Genomic DNA, 22,762 nt, shown 5'->3' with positions numbered 1-22,762 from the left:
CATTTAGAATTCTAACTTGCATTCACAAATGTTATTGTAATGACACGGAAAGAGAAAGGTCACAGTTGCAATGAAATATTTAAACGTTATTATTAAACATTACTGTCAATGTATAGAGCTTCCTTTGTGAAAGATAAAAGTGTCACAGTTCAGTTAACTTTTCATCTTAATAGATGCATTCTTCCAGTAAATTAAAGACCATTTATGAAAATGATATCTTGATGTCTATGATATCTTGCCATATTGCAACACTTGTAAAGTGAGTAAAGTATGTGTACCATAGAAGCCATATTAAATATGTATAGAACAAATTTGAGTCTGTATATAAATTATATTTATACAGTACATATTAAACATTGCAAATTAGAGTCTCACATCACAATGTGGTACATTATTTTATACTAAAACTTTAATCAATTATCATAGTCCTGTGGGTACAATACAATGCAGCGGATTACCAACCAGACTTAAAATATTGTGGATTAAAATATTTTTAGGTTGTTGAGAAACACTAAAATTCCACCAGAAGGGGAAATGCTTGAAATTAGGGGTTTGCGGTCGGATGTGCAAGGATGTCCTAAAATGGACACCGCAACACTAACAGTGTGTGCGCCTTTCCTAAAGGATGCAGTGTTGAGCCAGGTTAAGGGAGGGAGAGATTTGAAGGGTTGGATTACACACATCCCAGATTTGAAACCCTTTTACTCGACTCTTATTCTGCTTCTTCCTGAACAGCGGTGAAAGAAGCCAAATACGAAATAATGCATGTGATACTGTAAATTAGTGCCAAAAAGAAACAAAAAAGCAGCGATCTTGATCGCGATAATGGTCTACAGATTAGGGGTATAAATTAAATAGAACACGGCAAAATATCCATTTAACATTTGCCTTAATCAGAAAGTTTTTAAAGTCATTTTAAAGTCATCATTGTGGCAACCTGTACCTTATGAATGAGACTCCGTTTAAAAAAATCTAGAAACTTTCTAAACATAAACAAAGAAGGAAAACTGAATAGCTCCGATTAGGTATATTTTAATTTTCTGAATGGGTCAATAGTGCGGGGGTCGGAATCTGCCTGGATGGGATGTACAGTGAGTTTCATCTGCTGTGAAGACGACCTCTTACAGATGCCTTTCGATCGACATGAAAAGAAAAAGAAAGAAGAAACGCGGCTCTTGGTAAAGGTAAGGAGGTCGAGAGATAATACGGAAAACACTGGGAAAAAAAACTTAGCTGGGTCTTGTGGGTTGAACGCGAAGATCGATAAAACGGCGGGGAGCAGGCAAATTGCAAAAGGTAAGACTGATGGTGCTGGATGACTTTTGTTTACCTGTCCAGCAAACAGGCGTCTGAGGACTGGCTACTGTTATCTGTGCATGGCGTTACGTTTTAGTGCATTATGCAATGCGTATCACATTTTTAGTATGGTGTTTCGATGAAGAATTGAGTTCCGGTTCTGTATGTAGATTAAGTTTGAAAAACAATACAACAACCAAAACTCAATACCCGTGCTGTCATCCTGGTGTTGTGAGCATGTGCTGTTGTTTGTACTGTCTTAAACCTATTTATGCCGTTTTAAAAAATAAGCGTGGGAGGGATAATTAGGTAGATCGATTAAATTAGTGTAATTATATTTAAGTTATCTCCCTTACTTTGAAACAAGAACTGATAATTGAGCATTCTTTAGACTACATGTATGTGGTGAGCTCTGACCCCAATGGTAGATATTAGAATCACCTAATGCAGTGATTTAATTTACATTTCATAGTGCAAACTTGTGGAGCACTGTCTCCATTTGTTTGTTTCCCAGTAGTTATGAACAGCTCAAAATTATTCTAATTAAGTAATAGTTGTGGAGTGAGTTTCCATGTATTTTTTCATGTCATTTATCATCAATGTGATCATTATAGGAGGTAAGCTAGACTATACAAAAAAAACCTTGAAGAACTGGTCTAACCACTTTAACATAACTGATGTTTATAAAATTGCAAACAATTTTTAAGATGTGTGCAATTGAACTTCTAGATAGCTTCTCTACTGTAGGTATTTCAAAGGTTTGTAAGTCCTTTCCAGGTTTGGATGGAAAATTAAGTGAAAATGGAAGTAAATCCAAGTACTGGATACAGACATGTGTGCTATGCTTTGCTACACTTCACAAAACATAAAAGAGAAGATGCATTGCATTTGTTGACCAGTAGCTTAGACTGCTTATTACAGTGTATATATGATATTTATATACAGTATATGGTATTTAAATTATAGAGGTGTATAGTTTATGATACAGTCAGTTTTAATTATCACTGCGTAAAGTACATTTTTATGATTATAAAAGCTTTTTTTCTTGTGTCCGCATGGGTTTCTTCCAGGTACTCCAGTTTCCTCCCACTGTCCAAAAAAACAAACACTGGTAGGCTAATTGGCTTCTGAGAAATCTGGCCCTAGGTATGAGTGTGTTTGGGATAGAATTTCACTTGGTATCGCATCTACTGCTGATACATAGCATTTAAAAAAAATCCTAATTTTCTGCATTGCTGGAGTGATTTTCAATGTTTCAGCAGCATAATTCTCAAATATCATAGGTCACACTTTAAAACAAGACAATCAATGTACAGTCTGTAAATAGCCAATAGCAGAGGGCATTTGCTCATAAGCAAAGAATGTGATGATCTATGAAAAAAGGAAAACAAAACATTTAATTACTGTAATTAAGGTGAGTTTGGAACAGTTTTAGCAAGCCCTTGCATTTGAACAACAACAACAAACATTTAAATTATCCCAATGAAAAATGTGCATTGCTCATCAAGTACTTCAGTACACTAACTATTAAGAACAAAAATAGTATTATGGCTGTACATACTATTAAATGGCCACATATTAGCATATATTTAATAAAAACATAGGATGTTTTTAGATATTATAGGACCTTTTAATTGACCATACCTGTATGTTATTTTCCAACTTATATTTTGTTTACACTGCTTAATGCAGTACATAAGCAGCATGTACCCAACACCTATTATAGGAATTCTTGACTTTCCAAAGCCCAGGACAGACATAACCAGAATAGTGCTTGCTGATGATATGCTTGTCTCCTTAGACACCATTTGTACTGTTTATTTTTAAGAGTTATTATTATTCATTTAATTGTCACTTTAACCTTAGAGTTATCAACCATAAACAAGATGGTGCTTGCTTGCTCATTAGCATTAATGCTACAGTATGTGATTGTTAGCTGCTGTATACCATTATGTCTCTTACAGCTTGACTTCCCTCTGTATGCTCAAATTTTACATTGAACCCTTTGGATTTGACAAATACAGGATGCTGTAAATTTAAAGAACATTGAGATAAAGCAGGTTTTGGTCAGCATTGATTGTTGTTTGTATTGTTAAACAGATAGCACCATTAAAAAACAACAAGTAGAATGCTAGTGTTACAATATATAATGTGAAACTGCATTTTAATGTACAAGATAGTAAAGTACTTTTTGACAATATTACATTAAGTTGTAAGCATGGGAAATAATATGAGAGTTTGTTAATGCTAAAGATTGCATGATGGAAGAAAACTATGTAGCTTACTAAATTGACTCTGCTTGGCTCTTACTGTACAATAGGTATTGGAATTATTCTTTCTCATTTGACCTAATAATTCTGAACCTGCAGACTTAAGGTGAGCAGTGCTTTTAGGTGATTAACACTCAAAAGTACAAATGTATCCATCTTGTATACATAGTAGCTGCAGCATCTCCACAGTTTATTATGTGGCCTGGGGACTACCATCTCTCTCCATAGTTTCTTCTGAGTGTTGCTTTTCTGATGGAAGATATTATTGCTTTTCTGATAGAAGAAAATGTATAGATAAACTACTCAATGTGCAAAGTTATTGATCCATTTTTAACCGCTTTATCTAATACAGGGTCTTGGGGAAGCTGGAGCCTGTCCCAGAAAGCAATGCGTGTAAGGCAAGATACATTCTGGATACGGTTAGCCAGTCCATCACAAGACACAACCGCACACACTCACACTATGGCCAGTTTTCCCAGAAGGCAATCAACCTATCAAAAGGTCTTTGGACTATAGGAGGAAACCTACACAAACACAGGGAGAACTTACAAACTCCACATGGATATCATCCCAGGCCTGAAATTGAACCCAGTGCCCAAGCACTGTGTGACAGCAAGTGTGACAGCAGCTCTAACCACTGTGCCACCATGCTGCCCTGTACAAAGGTGTTTCACGTAAATCTGTTAGAGTGTCACAATTTCTTAGAGAATTATGGACGAGCAAGCTTAAACATGAAAATAATATTCTGAAAATGGACCTGGAAAAGTCTTAGGTTAATAAGAGGTTAAAACATACTTAAAGTATGGAGCTAATGCTGATACTTTTCAGGAACAATCAACAGATTTGTATTTCTAAACTTCAATCAGACGAAAACGTCTGCAGACTTTGTTGTCTTTAGGCAGCCAATTTGTCCTAGTTTGTAATCAGCACAGTAATGACTATAATTTTGTCACCGTTATAGGAAGACGTTTTGTAACCTGGTATGATTGTGTGCTGCTTGATGCTCCTTGATAGAAACTCTGCTCTGGAATGATAAATAAATAGGGTAGATAATGTAGGATGGGACTCTTGGGCCAAGGGGGTGATATGGATGGGATCTAAAATTTGGTCTTTTATTGTGCAGTTTGGGTCTAGAGATTTTTACATCTGTTTGTGATTAATTTTGTAATGACAGAGTTAGGTCACTTGAGGCTGACGTATTTAAGCTAGTGTTCCAATGATTTCGTTATAGCACTATAAAGGTCCAGTAGTTTTTATTGATATTTTATAGGGAGCTGAAAATTATTTTACATTAGCGACTTTTATTTAGTTCATTTATAGTTCAGTTACAGTACATTTATAGTTTAGGAATCAACGTTATGATGCAAAGTAGGTATAGCTAACTTACAAGTCATTTGTAGTCATAGAATTAAAAATTAAATTTATTTTTATATTTTGTCACTCTTTATGTTTTATGTTTTGTCAGCATTATTTTAAAACATTTAAATCAAAAATGATATCAATACAATTATTTTTCTTCTTATTATTAGATAGATATTAGTCATAGTAATAATATAATAATGTAAAATAAATGTACAATATATCCATGTTATCTGGGGTTATTATCATACCTACTACATATTTGTGTTTAAACAAATATATTTTATGAAACAACTTAAAAGGAAATATATTTTATTTGCTTTACACATAAAGTGATGGAGACGACACAATCAGTGAAACAAGTAAAGGTTTATTGAAAAGAAAAAAGACACAACGAGACACAACATTTTGGCTATGGAGCCTTCTTCAAGTGGTTAATTTCAGGTCAATTTCTATATAGAGTATGTGTGTTATCACAGCAATTTTAGCAACACCGGATTATTTATTTTATTTCCTTTTGTTATATTCATTACTAATACAGGATATTTTTATGTTGTTTCACTGCAAGATAGATTCTTTATGTTCTGTATATTTATGCTAAAATAACCTTGAGGAGTTTTTTTTTAAATCAAAAGCAGCATAGTTAACAAATTCACTCTAGCTGGACTTTACTCATCACTATTGTCAAAACTAGAACACGCAAATTCAAAGCATTGCAAAAATTAATATTTTCCTTGGACAAGAAGCTGAATTTTAATACAAATACTGTACGGTGACAACCTAGAATTAATCTTTATCATTTCGGATACATCTGAAAGAAGAAATCATCCTGTTATTTAGTATTGTTGAGAAGTTGAGGCAGACTACCTGGGAAGAAAAACTGGACCTCCAGTACTGATGAACATGACACATTTACTATTGTTTTTTTTAACTCAAATCTTAATGAAAAAATAATGAGAGAAAAACTTTTACATTAAAATTTTTAACTTTCAGTTAATCTTTTAGGTCATTCCAGTCAAAGCAGTAGTGTCATCTGAATCAAATTTTGTGGGCCAAATATGTTACACTCCATATACTGTACACTCCATAACATATTATCCATATATCAGAGCATTTTCAGTCAATAGAACTGATCCCAGTCAAGCATTTATTCTTGACCCCTGAGATTGAGATGACACCTTAACCAGTCGAAGGCTGACTTTCTTGTGGAAGAACAGTGCTGCCTCCTGTAGAATATAACCTTGCTGTAGTGTACAGTTAGAGACAATAGTTGATTCTACACCATGATGCAAAGGGCTTAAAGAACTAACTCTTTTAAGTTTTAATCTGAGACTATGAGGTGACCTGATACAAGTTTTCATAATCCTCAAACAAAACAAAAAAGGTAACCCTAGTGGAATCTGGTACCTTTGCTTCTTTCAAGAAACAGCTGGATGGGGTCCTTAATTCTATTCATTAATAGTAACAAAAAGGTCTAATTAGGCCTTATGTTCTTATTATCAAAACAAGCCTTTTATTATCTTTTCTTATGATAAAATGTGGTCTGTAAATGATAGTGGATATGGTTATATAATTTAATGAGCTTGAGCATTCATTTTAATACACTTTATTATACATACTGTACTTCGATACTTGGGAATACACTGCACTATGAATCTGTTCTCAATATCATTTAGTGACTTACAGTATATATATAAAAAGAGCTTTGTATGCACTTTTCTGGAATACTTTCCTCACAGTCATTCTGTAACATCTCTGTTAAATAGTAACAGACATGACAGTCGAATGATATCTGGCCTTAGCGTATGTTCATTAATCAGAAGTTGACAGCGCGTTTGCTAACTGCTCCCAAATCTTTTGAACACAGTTTTGTTTCCTTTAATCCTGCTTGCAGAAATAAATCATTTTTTAATGTTTGCAGTCAGCAGTCAGAGGCAAGAATGGGGATTTCCAACAATTTAGCATAGACATAGCCAATTTAATAAATGAGACCACATTTACCTACTGTACGTGCTAACAAATGTGGCTGAATAATAAGATATGTTTACCTAGGGTAGAACTTTAAATTCATTACTGGCAAAACGTGACACTTGCTTAATTTTCTGTACCACTGAAAACACATGGCTTTAATATCATACTTAATCTTAAAATAAATATCATACTTAAACAAAATAAAATCATGTGATTTCAGGAATCTTAAATCTGAAATTCTTCTCTAATGTAGTTAATTTTTACCTCCTAAGTGTACTGTTTGTCAGAGTTAGAAATTAGTGAACCTATAACCAATAATTTCCTAAATATTTGTCAGCTACTGTGCTAGAAAAGGTCATCATTGTATAACACTGCATAATGCCTACCTACAGCACTACACCTTGTGCTAGTCTTGCAGCAGTGACTGATACAAGGTGAAATGTTCAGAACTTTCAGCAATCAGAAAATGTATTTTGCTTAAGTTAAATATTAACTAAAACTGTACTATGAATCTCTTTGCATCTTAAATTTATGGTGCTAAACATGGAAAATGTCTGGTTTGTGTGTAATTACACACCATTTGATGGTTGTCCTTTTTGCGGTTCACATATGTATTCACTTGCACTTTTTTGTTTATTGTGGCTTTACATGTTTCCTTGTTGAAGTTCAGACTGCTATGTATCCTTAAAGAAGTGACACCATAGTGGCAAAAGGTGTTCATTGTCCTGAAACAAATGGTTTGAACCAATTAAAGCAGGGTGAAAGCATAGGGATTTAAAGCTTTAGAAGGAGAACTGTTGAGCAATACCTTTTATACCATTATACCATTGGAAAATATGCTTACCACCCCCACTACCTTCAGTTTTTGCTTTTATTCTCTTACGTGTTTATTCCACGGAGCTAACAGTCCATGTTATTTTTAGATTCTAACTTCAGACAAACTTTGCTTGCTCCCTCCCTTCTCCATGAACATCAAAGGCTACCTGTCGACTGCCCGCCTACTACACATCTACGCTACTTCATCTGTCTGTTTGTTTGACAGGGGAACAGCTTTTGAGCTCGGCTTCATCTTACAGAAACAGGCGTGCCTCTTCCACATTTGTTTGTCTTTCCAACTCAGTGGCATAGGCAGTGTACACAGTAAATGATAAAAATGAGCCTAAAATTCCTCCCTGTTGCTTTACAAAGGAGGAAGTCTTAATATTATAATTTACTATTTCATTACAGAAAACAGTGTTTCATATTGATGCATATGGGGGAGGCTTATTTTCAAATTACAGAGTTTAGAATTTGTCAGTTGTGAGACCAGCTTGAGTAAGTAAATTATTGCAGATAATAAAACACCTCACAGATCAGGGAAACAAGGTCACATGCTTTCCTTAGTTCTTGTGAACAGTCTGGGGGTTGAGAAATATATAGGCGATATATTTAAGACAATGATTTATTAAACAGAACAATCACTCAGAAAGTAACATTTACAGAACATCATCTACAGTTCCAGAGCTCAAAACACCCCATCTAGCCTTCTGCTGTCAATTGCTTATGCTGACAAACATAACTACACTTAGAGACCTCTTTATATCGGTAATGAAGACTATAGTATTTTCATGAAATAAATAATCCCCTGCAGGGAAGACCACACAAACTATGTTAAAAGAAAATAACCTTTTAATTTAAGAGGAAAAGTAAGTATTTCCACATTTATGAGACTCATATTGTTTTCCCTAAATTTAAGATGAGTTCCTTCAATGTCCAAAGCCTGATAGGTTTAAGTTTGTCAGTGAGGAATCTGAGTTGTGATGATTGTCTGCAGCACTGAAACCTGCTCACCTCTGTATTTTTCTTTCATTTTCTTTCTGTTGTATCTCTTTTCTCCTTTGAAGTATATCTTTTAATTACAGAGTTGGTCAAATAAGCTATGCTGGATACAGACAAATAACATTTCAGTTGTGAATACATTCAAATCTCTGCTATCTTCAATTCAGGTGGGGGCTGCCTATCGCATCAGATAACCCTGGGATCTGAAGACACTAACAATATCCTCTTCTCTGTAGCAATACAAATAAAACTGCTGTGTGAGTCAAAATACAATGACCAATTTGCATATTCTTACCCGACACATAACCTGTTCGGATTTGGCTAATTTAGGATTTTAGATTTCTTTGAAAAGATAAACTTAATATTGGGTGACCTCTCATGTTTGCAATTGTCAGTTTTTTTATTTGTTATTTTAGCTCAGTTATTTTAAAATTATGAATGTAAGTTAGATATAAATGTGGTTTAAAAATATTGCTAAATAATATTCTTTCATTAAAAACATCAAGGACAAATAGAAGAGAAGAGCAATTGGAAAAGAAAACTGCAGTATTCGGACTGTAAAAATAGTTGAAATAGATGACAGACTATAATCTGATTTGTAGATGTTAGGCTATAACATTGTTTATAACTAAGAGATCAAGAAAAAAAAGGTTTGCTCCTTTTGTGCAGATTTTCCTGGAGATGGACACAATCACATATTCCTGTAGGTTGTTCTAGTGCATTCTGAGGTTGTGTTGAGAAGAAAGTTCTGGAGCTGTCCTGGACACACTTCTATTACAAGGGATATAGTGAGTACTGTGTAAGAGGATATTTCATCTGTTAAACTAGTGCCAAACCGCAGATCAGTTTGTTAGGTAAACCCACATCTGGTGTGAACAGCCTGCCAAGTGAGAAACTGGATATCTTCTTATTGTACAGAAGCTTTACAGCCTGATTAGATGTTTAATGTCCAAGACTGAGGAAATTTCATTTCTAAAGCTCTTCAATATTTAATTATAAAAAATGTTAGTATTTAATTATGGTGAGGATCTTCACTTATAGTAAATTATAAAAATATCATACCAATATAAATTTAAAGAATCGACACAAAAATTTCACATTCATGATGAATTTAAATATCATATTGAAAACTTCTTTAGAAGTCAAAGTACTGTAAGTAATCTTTAATCTAATGATCTCTAAAGAAATTCTAAAGACTATTCCAATTAGTAATAAAAGACTTCATTCTCAATACTAAAACAGCTGGCTTAATTTAAATGACATACATGTGATTTATCACATACATCTGGAAAGAATAGCTTGAGATAGATTAACACATCGGAAGAAATGGTTTGTAATTAAGGTCAAGGTTTATCAGGCCATTTCTAAGTTACACAACAGTGTATGTTCTCTGAGTAGAGTGCTCTATTGATAAGATAACCAAGTCACAAGATTATTTGAAAGTCACAGCTTACATGTAGTGAGTATCCATTTTCTATCTGCTTCTTCCAATTCAGGGTCACAGGGGATCTGGAGCCTATCCTGGCAAGCAATGGGCATCAGAGGGCAGACACACAAACACATACTCACACCTGGGGAAATGTTCCCAGAAGCCGGTTAACCTAACAGTATGTTTTTGGAATGGGAGGAAACCGGAGCACCTAGAGGAAACCCACGCAAACACAGGGAAAACATACAGACTCCATGCAGCAAGCATCCCAAGTCCGGAATTGCCACCATGCTGCCCATATCATGAGCACTGTACCTTAGTTCAACTCAGAGTCTGTTTGCTTCAGAGCTACTTGAGAATGCAAAAACAGATTTTTTTTTGAAAAAATGAATGCTTAGACACTGAAATTGAAAAAAAAACACAGAGTTTTGCTTCAATATAATACTTGCTTTTAAAATGGGACATTTTTATAACATAACGTAACATCACTATAACACTACAAAATACATTATTTTAGCTTGCTGATGACTGCACTCCTTAAAATACAATACTAGGTTTTCTTCACTAACCCTGGTTAGTTCAAATGGAATGTAGCCTTCTTTGGTCACTGTCAGCTGACTTTCTGTGTAAAATTTGACATAGATCATGGCGACATAACTCTAGGAGAGAGGCTTCTAGAGAAAGAAGAGCAGCCCACATGTGGCTGGGTGGTTCCATTGCATAGATTGAGCATACTGTCTAAGCAAAGGTTAGTAATGTAAGACAGCACTTCCCCATTATTAATGACGGCATTCCTTTTCCGGAAACCCAGGTTGTGAAGTCAATCTATCATTTGTAAAACATGCCATCTGTACATTCATATACAGTAATAGTTGTGTTTCCTATACATGCTGAGAAAGAGCAGGAGGTCAGGAATATGCCAGGAATAGGTCAGAACCATCTAGTACCTGTTCCAAATTTGGCTGCCACATATTTGGAAGAGTATAGAGAAAAAACATACTCTTTCTTTTCTTTTATACTACTCTACTTTCTCTTTCTTTTATGCTGAAAAAGTGGTTTCCTACCTGTTTTAATTACAACAGCCAAGCTTAGGAGACCATGTTTGTCCCACATTGTCTTCTAGAAAATTGCTGATTTTGACATGGGTTTCCAATGTGCCATTTGTGCCATTTTAAATTTTGTATTTGCCATACCGTACATTTTGCTTTAATATTTGAGTAATCTCACTTGAACTACACTCTTATTCATGTGATTGAAAAGACTATTTACCCCTGCAACACATTTCATAAGACGCTGCACATACTGTATAAATGCACTCATTTATTTTATCTCACCTGACACTTGCGTCATGCGTCATATTTATAAATCTAAAACAGAAAAAATCCTTTAGTACATCAGGGTTCCATGATGCTTTACGTTTTGACTATACTGAAATATTTGTAATGGCTTTGGTGACTGTTAATCAAATATGCACTCTATAGCTGTTTTGCTTCATTAGAAGAAAATGCTATCTAAAAAATTGATTTCTATCAATGCATTTTTTTAACTTTAAAATTCAATCACCTTTACACATGCAGCATGCAATAATTCTTCAGAAGATTAGACCTGTGCAAATAATTTTAATTTTCCTTTTTGTTATGACATTGTAAGTTAAAATGAACCTTCATCCCCATTTTCAGTTTACAAATGACAATTTCTTGAACTTGAAGGTAAACTGGTCAAAATGTAGAAACCTCTGGCTAACAAATAATTGGGGGACAAAATAAAAAAATGCATTTTTTGATCAAACATTCAGCCATGTAACGTATACAATACCATGCAGAAGTATTCAGACCTTGCAGTTCTCACATTTTGTTGCATTAAAATTTGTAGTCATGAAACTTTGATGTAGAATTTAATACAGTATTTGTAATATACATGACGTGCTCCACATATTCAAAGAAAAAACAGAAAGTTTTGCACAGTGCATTGATAATTAATATGAAAAAAAAACTGTGATTTGATTTGATTTGAAGTATTCAAATCCTTTCCTTCGGCTAACTTAAATTACTGTAGGTGCACAAATTAATTTTGCCACACAATTAGTTGAGTGGCTTCTGTCTGTGTGCAATAATAGTGGATTCAGAATAAATAAACCTAGTTCTGTATCTCTTAGGCTTCAGGTCCCCTGCCACTCTGTATAGCATAAGGCTAGAAAATGGGTAGAGGGATTTCTGTATTTTATATCACCAATCACACACAACACAACAGCTCTTTGGGCCAGCAAGATCTAATTATAAATGCTGAAAAGATTAAACCAGCCTTAAAGTTTGAACTTCGAAATATACATTTCACCTGGGTGCATTGAACTCAGAAAGCATCAGATCCAAAGAAATATGAGACATTAAAAAATTCCTACAAAATATTATGTTTTATCACAATTGCGTTTGCAGGGCTTCAAGTGCGTATAAATCCAGGGAAATTCTGTCTCTCTCAGGTCTGTACATGTATTATTGTATCTCATTGCAATACCTTTTCATTTCAACAGTTGTTTGTGTTTGTGCCCAGAAAATATTAAGTAGCCATGCTGGTTACAGGAATATCATTCTTAAACTTTACTTCTTAAGCTTATCTTGTCACCAGTTCAAGATTAAAGCACAATACAAGAAAATAAATGAAAGAAACAAAGGCAGGGGGAGACCAGGAGCTAAAGGTTTCCAAGCCTGAAGCTTATGAGTGATGATTAAAAGAGCAGAGGGAGGAGGGCAGGCACAGAAGATAGAAAAGCCTTCCCTCTGGCAATGAGATTCCCTGCAAAGGCATGATTGTTCTTTTGTATACCTAATGCCTCAGTAATGATGACAGATGTGTGATTAACTTTGCTCTTCTTAAACACAACCGTAAAAGTGAAATCAAATACAAAGAAGAAGCTGGTGGCTCTACTTAATCTAACCTCCTGTTTAGACTGTGCTCATGTGAACTGCACGGGAAGTGATGAATTGCTGCATTATACCTCTTACTCCACCCTTCAGCACCATTTATGGGTCGTGGAATAACATGTTTTAGTTACACACTATACTGAGAACTTGACCAGAGCCGTGAGCTTTTGTCTTTATTATTTTATATGACATCAGTTTCAAACACCACTAATCTTTCAAGGGTGTTATTACATATTTGAAATCATTATCCATTAAGTTTTTTTTTTCTCCCATAAAGAAGCATGTTTAAGACCATAATGGGTTTGAATAGGTTGAGTAACACAGAGCTTATGTTAAAAAAATGGGAAACCTAAGCATTTGAGTGTGACTCTACTTGGTCTGGTGCCAAAAAGAACTATTACTGGTTTATGTACACATAAAACCATAACCATAAGGTCTGCTGGTAGTGAATGCCATTGGCTCCACCTCCACCTGAAATGGCAAAGGTTGTAATGTGAATGTTTCTGCACTCTAGGAAAACGTGATTTATACCCTTAGGGTAAACCATTGTCTGAAGAATTCCATATATAGTGGAGGGTTACTTTGTTCTCTAAAGCAGCACTGATGGTGTCAGATAACACCATAGGATGCCTATTAAGTAATGGAGCTTATCTTAATGTACAGCCGGACCCTGGTGATGTGCCTTCAGTGGGAGGCCGTGGTTGTTATCTCTAAGTGTTACCAGTGTAAACTAAGGAGTGAGAAAATGTCATAATGGGTTTTTAAAGCATTTTATCAAGTCAAACTTAAGAGTTTGTTTCCCAGCTGAATGGCTACTCTAGTATGGCTTAAATATTGGACTGTGGAAGGATTGGTTTTTCACGTGGTCTCATACCATATCAAAAATGATTGTGGGAGCTAAGATGTGTAGTGCAGGTTTCTTGGTTTGTGTAGGACAGAAAGTTTTAAACCAGAGCACCATGTTATGGTTAGTGAAAAAAAAAGATGATGGGCAATTAGGAGAGAAGAAATTATTACAACTCAAGAAGTTTATTGAGTTGTTTTGGAGATGTTTTGCTATCGTACCTGAGAGATTTCAGTAAATAAATAGCTAGGAGCAAATCAGTTAATGCTATGCCCAACAGTAACCATCCATTTTCTAACCACTTTAACTAGTACGGGGTCACAGGGGAGGTGGGGCCTAACGAGCAATAGGGGAATCGCAGATTACTTCCTGGATGGGAATGCCAGTCAGTACTAATCACCACAAACATGCCAGTACTGAACATGAACATGTCATCATTGATTTGATTCTGACCATGTCATCTCTGCTTGGTTCTTAATGATCTTCTAATATCTTCTGTTGATCTCTTGGCTGCTAAATAGGTTGTTTTTAAAGTGTAGGACTAGACTTAAATGAATAAGATCAGGCTCACATTACAATTGCTATTGCAGTTATTATTGTTTTTTTTTCAGTTTTACCAATATAAAGGAAAAATGCAAAAACTTCATTCACTGCTTCATGCTTTATGCATGTAGTGTTCAACCCAAATGACTTCTGTTCTTCGCATTTTCTAAGACCATAATTTATGTACAGTAACTAGGTACTTAGTTGTTAACATATCTAGAGTATATTAGCTGTAAGAGTATTTCAAATGACAGTTTTAGGTTGTTCAGGTTTTATTGTAATTCACTATAAGACTAGTAATTACTGTATGTAATTTGTCTAAAAACTATGACATCTAAAGTGGCTATATTAGTACTGATAAAGAAAAGCAACTGTGCAAAATACTGGGAAAATTACTGAAACAATAATTTCATACTGCCACCCAAGTTTGTTCTCTTGAAAAATACTATTTTTGTTTCATTAAAAAACCCTGCATTTTGGCACTGGATGAAAAAGTACTTCCTTCAGCAAATAATTTTGAGTGGCAAACAAGAATAGCCTGAAACCCTCCCTATTTCTGAATGTTCCTGATGTGACAGTTCTCTGGCAGGGTGTCTGGTGTATTCTGTAATTATCTGACAAGGTATGTGAAGGAGTGTAGGCTTCCAAGAAGTCTCCGCAGCATTCCACTGTCCTGCTGGCTCCAGCCAAACAGTGTGGCCTCTGTGTGTTACTGTAGCAACCCGTCTCACCCTTATCTGAGAGTGCTGTGCTCTTTTTGCCCATTTAATACAGACCATAATTTTTCTTTTTCTTGTAAATGTCTCAAATGGGTTGGCAGTATAGAACGTGCCATTTCTGATACTTATCCTTGATTAAACTATAACATAAGACTTCCTACCATACTGCAATACATGGAGTATTAACTTTTGTCATAAGAAGGAAGATTTTTCTTTTCTATTTCTAGATATGTATTTTGCACATAGGGTCAAGCTCTCTATACTGACCCGTTTCAGTAATTTAGTCTTTCATTGCATTCAGTGCAATTTGCCTACTACAATCATGATACATTACACTGAATTGCAAAGGTTTTTAGTCTTTCCGATGCTGTCCCATTTTTTGAAATTATAAAATGCTGAATATACATTTTATGAATATTTTATTTGAGTTCTCAGACTAAAGGCTTCCTAGGGCAAATTAAGTTACAGTAGATGTCAGTAAAAACTAAAGAGAAAAAGAAACTGATGTATGATTGCACAAGTGTTCAGACCCATGAACATAATATTTGGTAAAAACGCAATTATACCTGCAAATCATTTGGGTGTAAATCTCTGCCAAATTTTCACACTGTCTTGATGTAATCAAGTGGATTTGCTCAAGCTCTCTCCTGTTTCTTAGGGATTGTTTATGGACAGAAATTTTAAATTTTCCCACAGATTCTCAATAGGATTCAGGTCACTATTTTAATAGGACATTCACTTTCTTCTTCTTAAATCACTTTAAAGTAGCATTGGCTTTGTGTTTTGGTTCAAGGTGGGTTTTTGTGTTAGTGTTAGTTGTGAAGTAGGTTTTCCTCTACGATTTGCCAGTACTTTGGTCTATCTTCCCATTAGTACTAACAAGTTTCCCAGTCCCTATTGATGAGAAGCAGAGCTGTAACAAAATGTTGCCACCATGATCGGCTGAAAGGAATGATTTTGACAGAGAGTGATGAATTATATTGGGTTTGTTTCAGATTTATCATTTTTCATTTAGAGAAAGGTTCTGACCACAAAACCTTTTGCCATGTGTTTGCAGTATCAGTTAGGTGCTTTATTGCAAACCACTCGTGGAATTTCTTTTTTCAACTTTGTGGAGTGACCAGGATATTGTTGACCTATGGACATTTTCTTCTTTCATATTACCCACTGAACTCTGTAAGCTTTTCAGAGTTTTAGTTGACCTAACAGTGGCATCCCTAACCAGTTTTCTCCTTGCCTGGCTGCTCTGATTGGAGAAACAGCCTGATCTAGGCAGTGTCTGGGTGCTTTCGGCTTCTTAATGATTAAATTCATGATCAAAGTCCCTTGGTCTACATAGTTGAATCCTTGCTTAAAATTCCTACCTGATGGAGGGACTTGTACAGTAGATGATGTTTTAATTTATTGTAACACTCAGAAATTGCAACAGTACATTGTGAGAGTACTTGACGATTTTTAGAAATCCATCACACATAATAATTTGCAATTTCACAAATGGATTCTAAATATACAATATACAATTTATTGATATAAACTACATAACAAACAGAATATATCTGTGATATGAAAGCTTGATAATTCGCTTGATAATTGATAATTTTAAACTTAAATTATGTTTTTGCTGAATAGACAGTTGCTATTTATAGACAGTTCTTTATATTATAGCTGACATATTTTTGTGTTGAAGACATTTAAAAGAGCAAGGTTACAAGTTTCTGGGTAGCAGCTGAAATTCAAGCATGAAGAAACAAAAAAAATCTAAAGAAAGACATTCTTCATACTGTATTTTCCAGTGCGAAAGAGGTCTACTTTGGTTAGAGAGGGCCATTTCATTAGATCTGGTTAGTGGGCAATTGAATGATAGTTAACATTTATGATCATCCAGCTATAGGAGACTCCAAAAAGAACCTGACATTCCTAATGGATGATACCAAGTGCTTCAGGGTTTTTATTATGCAGTATAAACTGATTTTCTTAAGATTTCACGAATTAATTAATTATATTGTACATTTAAGAGAAAAATATACAGTATACTGTATGTAATCTTTTGCTTACACAGCAGCTGAATAAAATATACAGGTGCACAGGTTCCACTGTATGAAAACCCATCACAATAGAATACAAAAAATACACTCTAAAAGATTCAGTAGTTTTATGTTATGTTTTAAGTTTTATGCAATAAAGCTTTGTCTGTGTCAGCAGCAGCACTCCATGCCTTAAGTATCCCACCCTTACCTCTAGAACCATGGCTCAGAGCAGTAGAGAGCTCCATTTAAATGTTTTTGAATGGGCCAGACTCCAGTAATACCAGGGAAGAGTATGTGGGGGCTCTTGATGCAGCAGTACTATCTTAAACTGCAGTCACACCATCCAGTCAGATCTGTTTCAGCCATTGCAAAAGGACTGGTTTAGAGTGTACACAGAGGATTAGGAACTTGCTTTAATATGGTCCTGTCTACTAGCAGCCATATACACTCCATAAAAAATAAGGGGATCATTCTGATATGATTTTTGGAGAAAAAGTGTATGTTGTCCCAGATATGGAAAGTACAAAAAGAAGAGGAGCCAGGAAGTCTCTACGCTTTGTCTAAATATCTGTTCTTTTTCTTAGCCCCTAGAACAGTTATTTCCATATATTCTACGTCATCTTTCCACTGATACTTTTCTTTCTTCTGCCTATGGCAAACCCATTATGCGAATATTATTTTGGTGTGAGTCATCTTTCTGTTTAACCACCTTCCATTCCCTACTTTACAGCTTTGCGGTTGCAGTACTGTGTATCTTTTTTTGTGCCTATTATTGCCTGAGACCAGTCCAGTTTGAGACTAATTGAGGAAAAGCTGTCATCTAAATGTTCTTAGTCATTGCAGCAATCTGGGAACTCAGCGTCACCATCTCAGTTTTGTCATATCACACCTGCTATTCTGTTGACAGCTCCACCAGCGTGGTCAATTTAGCCAGCTCTGGAGGATCATCCTTTTTTATATTCTTTAGTTGAGGAACAAGAAGAATTATTATGTATTTTGGCTCCCTGTCATCTCAGACAGACTGGGGACTTAAACAAAACAAAATCAGTTAGTGAGTACTGCAAAAAACAAGTAAGACGTAGGCTATAACATGAACATTTCTAGTTGCCATCCCATCCCTGTACTGGTTACCTGATAGCCTGTATATGTTTCCATTTATTGTGTTCAGCCCTCATTGGAACCAAAATGTACCGTCCATTTAATCATGTATACATTAATTTTTAAATTATTTTTCATGTGGAAAGATTCAGATTCTTAAGGCTAATGTATCGCACGTCTGGTTAACCTAGTATATTGCGCATGCTGTTCTCCATCTGTCTGAAACTGGATTTTAAATTGAACATGAGGCAGGAGGGTTACAGTGCCTTGCGAAAGTATTCGGCCCCCTTGAACTTTTCAACCTTTTGCCACATTTCAGGCTTCAAACATAAAGATATAATTTTTTTATTTTATGTGAAGAATCACCAACAAGTGGGACACAATTGTGAAGTGGAACGAAATCTATTGGATTTTTGAAACTTTTTTAACTAATAAAAAAATGAAAAGTGGGGCGTGCAAAATTATTCGGCCCCCTTGCGTTAATACTTTGTAGAGCCACCTTTTGCTGCGATTACAGCTGCAAGTCGCTTGGGGTATGTCTCTATCAGTTTTGCACATCGAGAGACTGAAATTCTTGCCCATTCTTCCTTGCAAAACAGCTCGAGCTCAGTGAGGTTGGATGGAGAGCGTTTGTGAACAGCAGTTTTCAGCTCTTTCCACAGATTCTCGATTGGATTCAGATCTGGACTTTGACTTGGCCATTCAAACACCTGGATACGTTTATTTGTGAACCATTCCTTTGTAGATTTTGCTGTATGTTTGGGATCATTGTCTTGTTGGAAGATAAATCTCCGTCCCAGTTTCAGGTCTTTTGCAGACTCCAACAGGTTTTCATCCAGAATGGTCTTGTATTTGGCTGCATCCATCTTCCCCTCAATTTTAACCATCTTCCCTGTCCCTGCTGAAGAAAAGCAGGCCCAAACCATGATGCTGCCACCACCATGTTTGACAGTGGGGATGGTGTGTTGAGGGTGATGAGCTGTGTTGCTTTTACGCCAAACATATCGTTTTGCATTGTGGCCAAAAAGTTCGATTTTGGTTTCATCTGACCAGAGCACCTTCTTCCACATGTTTGGGGTGTCTCCCAGGTGGCTTGTGGCAAACTTTAGACGAGACTTTTTATGGATATCTTTGAGAAATGGCTTTCTTCTTGCCACTCTTCCATAAAGGCCAGATTTGTGCAGTGTAAGACTGATTGTTGTCCTATGGACAGACTCTCCCACCTCAGCTGTAGTTCTCTGCAGTTCATCCAGAGTGATCATGGGCCTCTTGGCTGCATCTCTGATCAGTCTTCTCCTTGTCTGAGCTGAAAGTTTAGAGGGACGGCCAGGTCTTGGTAGATTTGCAGTGGTCTGATACTCCTTCCATTTCAAGATGATCGCTTGCACAGTGCTCCTTGGGATGTTTGAAGCTTGGGAAATCTTTTTGTATCCAAATCCGGCTTTAAACTTCTCCACAACAGTATTACGGACCTGCCTGGTGTGTTCCTTGGTCTTCATGATGCTCTCTGCGCTTTCAACAGAACCTTGAGACTATCACAGAGCAGGTGCATTTATACAGAGACTTGATTACACACAGGTGGATTCTATTTATCACCATCAGTCATTTAGGACAACATTGGATCATTCAGAGATCCTCGCTGAACTTCTGGAGTGAGTTTGCTGCACTGAAAGTAAAGGGGCCGAATAATTTTGCACGCCCCACTTTTCATTTTTTTATTAGTTAAAAAAGTTTCAAAAATCCAATAGATTTCGTTCCACTTCACAATTGTGTCCCACTTGTTGGTGATTCTTCACATAAAATAAAAAATTTATATCTTTATGTTTGAAGCCTGAAATGTGGCAAAAGGTTGAAAAGTTCAAGGGGGCCGAATACTTTCGCAAGGCACTGTATGTCCTGGAAATATACAGGTACACAAGGTTAAGAGTTAAAATTGGAAACACTGACAATGAGCAAACAGAGCTGTTTACAAGCCATCTGTAAAAGCTCACAGACATCTGGTCATCTGACATAGATACAGAGGTGCCATGTTATGCTTGGCTTTGATGGGCAATATGTCTTGTGCTGGTATGTGTCCTGTGTGCCTGCTATCTCAGGGTAGCTCATCTTGGCAGAAACTGCAGGCCACATGACAGCACAGTGAGAACACTAATAAAAGGGATGAGAGTGAATTTGCAGGACACTGAAAAATGGCTGCATCCCACAATCCTAGAGAGCAGAAAGACCACAAAGTATTTATTTTGGTAGTGAGATCAAAACTGTTGCTTTTTGACCATTTGTTCCACTTTTCCTGTATTGTTTTATTTGAATCTGTTGAATTATTTCTTGTATGGGGAATTATGGAAGAGTTGAAGCTGCTCCAGCTGTTTTGGATTTATTTGACCTAGTTTGATCAGAAGGAAATTTTAGCAGGCACTTGATACACAATTCTTAAATATACAGTATATGTAAGTTCACCAAACTTCTTTCATGAAAGTGAAAAAAAGCAAAAAGCAATTTATACTCAATAAATATTAAACTTAAAAATAGCTTGCTAATGCTCCAAATCTAGGGAATCTTAAAATGCTCTGAAACAGCAAATTGCACTTAAAACTTGGTTGTTTTCTTATTAGGAAAAATAGAAGACAACATAAATAAAATATGTTATTAAATATGAATTGGTGTTTTTAAAGATCGTACTTGGCTTTTCAAGACAGGGATTCCAACTAGTGGTACAAAGTATACATTGCAACCTTAAAGTCTAGCAGGCACTGGAAAATGAACTGTAGCACTTATCATTTGTGGCCAAAATGTTATGCAAAACTGGAAGTCTGCCACTGGAATTGAGTGATTGGTGAAGAAACTGACTCACTGTAACACAAAAGATTAGATTTGTTTATGAAATTTCTGATTGCATTATTTTTCAATGTTACCTTGCAATTCAGAACAAAGTACTCTTTATATTTTTATATTATTGTCATTTTTATCTTAAGACTATAATACAATATCAAAGAGATTCTGTGACGTACAGTCACAGGCTTGCACTGACCTAAAAAACTGTACAGGCCAGTTCCTAGGGAAATTGTTTTTTTTCCCAACTGCCTATGGAAAGTATTGTTTGTAAGTGGAAGAGAGTTCCCTCTGTATATTTTTAGGATTAAAAAATACAAAAAATGTAGGGAAGCAAAAGCTGTAATTCATAAATGTAATGAATAGAGCTTAGAGGGAAACACATGATAGGTAAATGTAAAATAATACATGCTGTAATTGGGTTGTAGCTGTATAACCTTGTTTGCAAAACTATACTATGGAAACATCACAGCTAATTGGCCTTTAATGAGCAGATCTGAGCATGGTTTAACCATTCTGTTTGGTAAAAATAAACGATTATTTTCTAGGGATAAAGAAAATGTCAATGTCCTTTTTAGAAATCTAAACTTTTTCAATGTCCTTTAGATTTCTCTTTGTAATTTGCTGAATGTGCTGCTGTGTGTTGTTTTTCTTCTTGAGCTTTTACTCTGTAGCGTTTTTCTTGTCTTCTTTTTTGCTACTGGGAATCCCAAAGTAGTGTTTGTGCTTAGCAACCATGGATTTCTACAAGGTCTACAATGATGTGACCCTGACTATTTCTACATGGCCTTTACGCTTTTTCTCAATTTCTTTTGATTTAGCCCATTACACCCTGTCGTTGCTTTGTAACTATAGAAAACATATGACAGAGTTAGACAGACTGAAGCATTCACGCATAGTCTGCTTTGGATTTTACAGAAATAGCGCTGAAATGGTTTCTCTCTTTTTGTTTCCATTTTTACCTTTTTGTAAATAAATGCAAGAGACATCCAGGGGAACCGCAATTAGGGGAACAGCAGAGAACACCAAAGCGCTGGTATTCAGGTCGTGTGATCGTGTTTTCATTATTCTGAGAATGTTTCCTTCAGGGAGGTAATAAAATCCCCTTTTGACATGCCGCATTTACTGTGAATAAATGCAGGAAGACAGCTCAACTTTTCTGAAGATTGCAACAAGCTGGGGCAGATAATTTGAATTATTGCTGTTTTGTCTTTTCTCTGTCTTCTTTAATGGATAGGTTTCCATGTTTCTACATTCTTTTTCAAGAGACATCACCTAATAGATATTTGCACTGGAATGTCAGCAATCAAAGTATAGACATAAATTACTGGAAATGAGCTAGACATAGTGTACAAAGTACTTGACCAATTTGCCCAGATTTTTGGTCATCATGGCCACATGATCTTCTCTAAGCATTTCTAAACTCAGCATCTCTTTCTCTTTCTTCTTTTTTTCCATAAAGCTGTACAACCTGTTCTTTTCACTTTCTGGACCAGTGCAAAACATCAGACCCCTCTTGCAGGGGTTCAGTTTTTAATTGACTGGTCAGTAATGAACTGTCACACACCTCCACATTTCAAGTCATTTTCAGACTGGTTTACCTAACTTACACTACCACAATGACTTTCAGATCTCAAATGA

General features: G+C 35.7%; 1 protein-coding gene across 5 annotated transcripts in view; it reads left to right on the top strand.

Annotated features, from left to right (window-relative positions):
- The first annotated feature begins 721 nt into the window (after positions 1-721).
- The window catches only part of tns1b (tensin 1b), a 262,650-nt gene continuing 240,609 nt past the window's right edge, over positions 722-22,762 (top strand). For all 5 annotated transcript variants that reach the window (XM_088931354.1, XM_088931353.1, XM_088931352.1 and 2 more), the window contains exon 1: positions 722-1,184. In XM_088931354.1, the coding sequence (XP_088787480.1) occupies positions 1,080-1,184 (105 nt within the window). In that variant the 5' untranslated portion in view covers positions 722-1,079. The remainder of the gene's footprint in view (positions 1,185-22,762) is intronic.

The sequence above is a fragment of the Atractosteus spatula genome, chromosome 13 (assembly GCF_055471065.1).
Source record: "Atractosteus spatula isolate fAtrSpa1 chromosome 13, fAtrSpa1.hap1, whole genome shotgun sequence".
NCBI classification, from domain to species: Eukaryota; Metazoa; Chordata; class Actinopteri; order Semionotiformes; family Lepisosteidae; genus Atractosteus; species Atractosteus spatula.
This window is presented reverse-complemented; position numbering and strand designations above follow the sequence as displayed.